We start from the raw sequence: 6,566 nt of genomic DNA, 5'->3' as shown, positions 1-6,566 counted from the left end.
AAGCAACCGCCCGCACTTCCACATCAGCCTTGTTGCCGCACCCTCATCCCACTGTCGCCCACCGCCATACTGGCGCCACCTTCGACCAATCCTCTAAACCAACGCACTAAAAGTTATTCCTCGACGAACCTGCACCCCCTTGCCAGGCACGCCGAACCATCAACCTTCAAACTCACCTCTGCCAACTATGGCACGTTCGTGGCCGAGGCCTTGCGGGCGTCCCCACCTCCCCGGGCCTCAATGCCGCACCTCATTCCTTCTCCCACGAATTCGACTGGCCCAAATTCAAAAACCAGGCGACTTATATTTAGGTTTTTGCTTGAAGTTTCTTTATTTGCTGTTTTTTTTGCTTGAAGGGAACCCCTCTTGTAAGGGTCTGGCTGGATCATGGTCCCTGCATGACAGTATCAGAACCATTATTCTATTAAAACGCTTTACTAAAAAAGCATCCAGGTATTTCATTTTGCGAACAATTACTGAGCTTGCTAGGAATAGAGGCCTAGCCGAGCTCCAAAGTTTTTTCCTCAAAGTAAAACCGCCTTTAAGGGTCTAGTTGGACCATGGGTCCCACATGATAGTATCTGAACCGATAATTTATTAGAACACTTTAATATTTGTGAATTTCTAAAATGTTCACAACTTTTTAAAAATGTTTGTGAATTTGAATGAAGTTTGTAATTCATAAGTTCTTCACGGACATGAAAAATATATTCATGGTTCTAAAAATGTTCACGAGTTTTATAACTATTCATGATATTATAGAAATGGTCATGATTTTTAATAATGTTCACTGATTTAAAAAAATATTTGTAAATTTTAAAAGTATTCCTGAAAGTGAAAAATGTTCACAATTTTGAAGTAAACATTTATGAATAAAATATATTGAAGCATTTAGTTATGTTCCTGGATTTCAAAATATATTCTTAAACCTGAATATTTCCATGAATTAGAAAAGAGAAAATAAAACAAGCTCCCTAAGAATAAAGGCATAGGAGAGCTCCAAAGTTATTTCATTGAAGTGGACTCCGGCTGTAAGGGTCTAGTCGGGTCATGGGTTCCACATGATATTACCAGGACCGAAATTTTACTAAAACACTTTTTTTAAAAAAAATTTAAAACATTTTGGTATTCTTTTTTGAATTTCCAAAAACCCTTTCATGAATTTAAACAATGTCATAAATTTATAAAAAAATACGGATATGAAAATATATTCATGGTTTAAAAAATGTTGAGAAATTTATGAATTTTTCATGATCTTTAAAAATGGTCATGAATTTTAAATAATTTTGGTGCATATAAAAAGATCTACAAATGAAAAAATCATGCATTTTTTAAAATATTCCCAATTTATTGAAAACATTTATAGATTTGAATTTTTTTGAAGAATTTAATTTATGTTACTGATATAGAAAAACTATATGAAAGGTATACATGAATTAAAAAATCTAAATATAAAAATATAAAAAATGAATGGAAAAATAGAATATGAAAAAGGAAAGTAGCATAGAAAAAAAGAAAAGAAATCGACCATCCTAAAACTAGAAGGACCGGCCTACATGGCCAACCCAATAATGTCTGCTGAGGTCCATGTTTGCTCGACTGCGTCCGCGGTATGCACAAAATGTGAATTGCCATACTCACTCTTGAAAGATATTAGAATTAGTTTCAAAACCGAAGAACGGCATGACAAAGCGCGTGTTACCATCTAGTGTAATAGAAGCCCCTTGGCAAGCGCTCAATCTCTTCACTAACCGTGTTTGCACAAGATATCTTTGCTTCTTTTGATGCTTTATCCATGGAATGGAAGTGTGCTTTAAAATTGACTAGCATATTTTAGCGTGTTTGACAACTAGTGTGGCACTCATATATAAGTAAAAAAAGAAGTTGGTATCATGTCCAATGGTAGCGAAACGTACTTACCATCAATCATAGTATATAAGTATTATACTATGCTAGCTAGCTACATATGAAGTTTGAGCTAATAGTTGAATTCTTGGATAGCAGAATTCAACCCCATGCATTGCTACGGGAATTGGTTGATGAAAATTTAGGTTGGTAACATGAGAACCAAATTTAAAAGACATATGAGTTATTACATTATGTCTAGTTGTAACAATATTTATTAAATATAAGTAGAGTAATTGAATGTAAAAGATTTTTACATTCCATGATTAAATGGTGTAGTGGGTCATTTTTCATACATGATTGCTTGTTGTGGTGGGTCTTATCTCATTCATAATTATATGATGTTGTGTCATAATCTAAGAGTTTTTCTTTTATTTTTTTCATCAATTTATTTATCCAAAATATATTTGTATCTAATGAATTCCCATCTAAATACCAAACCATTTTCACAGTTGAATTTCTCACATCGATATCTTCGAAACTAGATCCACGTTAATAGGTTTTGACAAAAAAACCAGAAAAAACTGAAAATAAGACAAAAAAACCAAAAAAATAGAAACTAAACAAACGAGCAAAAAAAGAATATAAAAAGGAAGCGAAAATACCGGAGCTTGGAAGCACGGTACAGTTTTCACTTTTGGGGGGGCACGGGTTTTTCTTTTCCATTTTTTTGGGGAAGCACGGTATGTGCTTCTGCAGAAGCAAGACTGTGTTTTCGAGTTGTGCTTCTCGCAAAAGCAAGTAAATTGCACAGAAGTACCACAATTGGGGCATTGGAAGCAGATTGGTACCAAGATTGGTAATTTTTACGTGTCAGTACCAAGTTTGGGGCGAGACGTTGCAAAAGAGGCTAACAGTGCGTTTTATACGTATTGACAGGTATTCTGACCGGTTGGGCCCGCCCATCAGGCGCCACGCTAGCCAGTGAGCGCGTGCCCGCACGCTGACTTGGACGAGCACGTTTAGACGCGGCTGGTGCGGCCCGGACCAGACCCCGCTCATTTCCCCCGCTCTGCTCTGCCTTCTTCTTCCTTCTCTCTGCCTCGCCGCCTGCGCCCGCCCCCGCCGGCCGCCACACGCCGCCGCCGCAGCCATGGTTTTGGAGGACGAGAGCAGCGATGACAACTCAAGCCTCCCGTACATGCACTCGAAACCTCCACCGATGGGCTCAACCAGGTCAGTTACTCCATTGGAGCTAGGGTTAGGGTTAGGTTTAGGAAATTTGGGGATTTTTCTGTGTAGGTGGTCTTTGTTGTGAGGATTTCGTTTGATTTGCTTTGTCCTCGTCCTCTGCACATGATGGTAACTTGGATTTTGCTTGGCCAGGTGCCTTTCTCTCTTGAGGACCCGGATTACAAGGGTCTTGAGCTAGATCTGATAGTGTTATGCGAGAAGCATGGGAAGCCATCAGAGAGGCTTGTTGCATTTGAAGGAACAATGACTGGAGAAGGTTCTTAGCATGTGCAGAGCCGGTACTTTTCTTGCCTTATTGATTATGCAGAGGATGTGTTCATTGAAAGTGATAGAGTCTTGTTTGCCAAGTGTGACTCAGTTATGTCTATGGTAATTTTGTTAGTCATATATGCCCTACTGTAGTGCTCATTGTAGGAATGCTGAATATTATGTTCAGTGGAGTGCATTTTTGCTAAATATAGGCTCAAGCATGCTCTATTGTGTGCACATGCTATTTATTTATACTTGTATGCAGTGTTGCTTAGTACTCACATTAGCCTCTCCATTAGCTAATGTGTTACTCCTAATAAGTAACTGTTGCTTACTGCTAACAGTAGGCATTGTCATTAGCTAGTTTGTTGTTGCAGGCTAACGTAGTGTATTTAGCTAGGCTAATGTAGTCTGGTTTAATAACTCTTCATTCAGTGATGTCTATGTTTCATTTGTTAGTGATATATGGCAAAGTAGTTAACTGGTAGAGTGGTAGTGCACATTGTAGGATTCCATTATATTAATGGCCAATTCTAAGTTGGTTATTATGCTAAGTTGAATGGAGTGTTACTCTGCTAAATATATACTGATCACCCATTGTAGGATTACATTAAGTTATTTTACAATGTGCTCCTGTTGCTTAGCACATGGCTGTGCAAAATCAGTGTTGGTCAGTACCAACATTAGCTACTGCCATGAAGTAACTGTTGCTTACTACTCATAGTAGTTGTATTGTACTAAATTTTTCCCTTGTTATTTTTCCAGGAAGGTCAGAATTGTGGGTTTGTTCACTGGGTTGATGAGCACTGGCCCCCAACAATGGAGAATGCATTGTTGAAGCTTTGGTCAATGGTTGAAGATACCAAGTGTGCTAGGGTGAATGATAATCTTGAAAGTGATTTAACTATTCACCATTTGACAGAAGAAAAGAACAAGCTAGATGTAAACTATGACAAGTTAGTGAAAGATGTGCATCAACTTGTGGACTTTCAGGAGGAGAGGGTTATGGATTTCAGTTATCTGCAGTCCAACATCACATATCAGCACCAATGCAGAGCTGAATTGGTGGCTGGTATGAAGGCGGAAATGGCAAAGAAAGATGCAGTTACAGAGAAGCTTCAACAAAAGTATGAACTCCTATGCAACCTGACAAGTGCTCAAGCAACTGTCATCCAGAACCTGAAGTTGAAGAATATGAAAGAGAAGGAATTGCTTAGTGAGGCTAGGATGAATTTGGAGTTGAAGAATGCAGAGTTCACAAAGTTTGAGGAGAAGCTGACCCAAGAGAAGCTAGAGTTGAAGTTTCAGGTTGCTGATCTGCTGAAGCTCAAGGAAAACCATAATGAAGAGAAGTACATGCAAGAGCTTAAGATTTGTGAGCTCGTGAAGGCAGAGGAGAAGCTTAAGGAGAAGATCAAGGGGATCCAGGCCATCTTACAGAACTGAACACGATGAAGTGAGATTAGTGTGCATTGCGGACCCTTTGGGAAGGATGGCTGTGCAATGACCTAGTAACTTAGAATTATGTTTGTGTAATGTATGGTTCTAGTAATTGTGAACTCTGGTTGTTTCTCTACCTAGTAGTTATGCTATTCATCCTTTTGTGAGAAAAGGATGGATTGTGAGAAAAGGATTGATTGTGCATTTGAACTCCACTATGTATTGTGAACAATGGTTGTGTATGCCTATAATGTGTTGAACTGCAGTAAGTATTGTTTGCTTATGTTATACTGATGCTGAAAATGGTTGCTAGTTTGTTGCTAAAAATGGTTGCTAGTTTGTTGCTGAAAATGATGACATACAAAACCCTAATTGATATGTTTAGGTGGTTTCGTCGACCGCGAGCTACCCTAGAGCCTAGATGACAGGCTTAGGCCGAGCCACCCACACCCTAATTCATAGGTTGAAGTGGTTTCATCGACCCCGAGCCACCAAAACCTTATTGATAGGTTTAGGTGTTTTTTTCGACCCCAAGACACCAAAACCCTAATTGATAGGTTTAGGTGGTTTCGTCGACCCCGAGCCATCCCAGAGCCTAGATGATAGGTTTAGGTGGTTTCGTCGACCCCAAGCCACCAAAACCCTAATTGATTCCATTAGGTGGTTCCATCGACCCCGAGCCACCCAAAACCCTAATTGATAGGTTTAGGTGGTTTCGTCGACCCTAAGCCACCAAAACCCTAATTGATAGGTTTAGGTGGTTTCATCGACCTCGAGACACCCTAGAGCCTAGATGATAGGTTTAGGTGTTTTTGTCGACCCCGAGACACCAAAACCCTAAAAAAATTGACACCTGAAACAGTAGTAGAGCCTCCTACTGTGTAATTAAATTAATAAATGAGAGGATTTACATATGGTTTTGTACATGACATCCTCTTTGGGGATGGTTGAGGGGATAGGGAACAAATCAAAGAGTAGCTATAAAGAAGGTGAGAAAGGAGGTGCCGAGCTTGGTGGCGCAAGCTTGTAACCCCAGATGATGAGGGGGCATGATGGGAAAGGACTACTGGGCCCGGTCGTGTCGGCCCTTGACCCAATTACATGTGGGGAGTAGTTTCCTGGACTGTTGGGCCCGGTCGTGTCGGCCCTATATATCCAAAACCCTAATTGATAGGTTTAGGTGGTTTCATCGACCCCAAGCCACCAAAACCCTAATTGATAGGTTTAGGTGGTTTCGTCGACCCCGAGCCACCCTAGAGCCTAGATGATAGGTTTAGGTGTTTTTGTCGACCCCGAGCCACCAAAACCCTAATTGATTCTGTAAGGTGGTTCCATCGACCCCGAGCCACCCAAAACCCAAAGTGCTTCTTTTTTAGCCTAGACCTAAACAACATATCCAACAATGTATCCAGCAACAGAGCTACTCTATCCAATAATATGCACCATTGTCATGAACATATCAATCATAAAAAGATATAAAAAGAACCATCCACCCACATGAACATAGTCCATTCCATGCATCGATTAACTAACAAATAGCAAGATCACATCCATCCACATGAACAAAAGTCAGCTCCAGAAATGGCATTAACTAATAAATAGGTCCATCCATTCACATGAACAAAAGCCATATATGGCATTGATTCTTAAAGTACACCAGTAGAGTACAATAAGAGCAGCAGCAAAGTGCACTGAGAGCACCAGCAAGATCACATTGTACCATAGGATGCAAGAACACACATAAAGTTTTTAGTTTTGAACATTACATGGCACATGTG

General features: G+C 39.9%; 1 protein-coding gene across 1 annotated transcript; it reads left to right on the top strand.

The window, feature by feature from the left end:
• The first annotated feature begins 2,998 nt into the window (after nt 1–2,998).
• On the top strand, nt 2,999–4,794 carry LOC147960669 (uncharacterized). The gene is made up of 3 exons (XM_087533475.1): nt 2,999–3,081; nt 3,338–3,377; nt 4,114–4,794. The coding sequence occupies exons 1-3, from the start codon at nt 2,999–3,001 to the stop codon at nt 4,792–4,794; spliced, it is 804 nt and encodes a 267-aa protein (XP_087389601.1).
• Nucleotides 4,795–6,566: the final 1,772 nt, after the last annotated feature.

The sequence above is a fragment of the Triticum urartu genome, chromosome 7A (genome assembly GCF_056163025.1).
Source record: "Triticum urartu cultivar PI428250 chromosome 7A, HENAU_Tu73, whole genome shotgun sequence".
In the NCBI taxonomy this organism is placed as follows: domain Eukaryota; kingdom Viridiplantae; phylum Streptophyta; class Magnoliopsida; order Poales; family Poaceae; genus Triticum; species Triticum urartu.
Note: the sequence above shows the minus strand (reverse complement) of the source record. Positions and strands in the feature narration are given on the sequence as shown.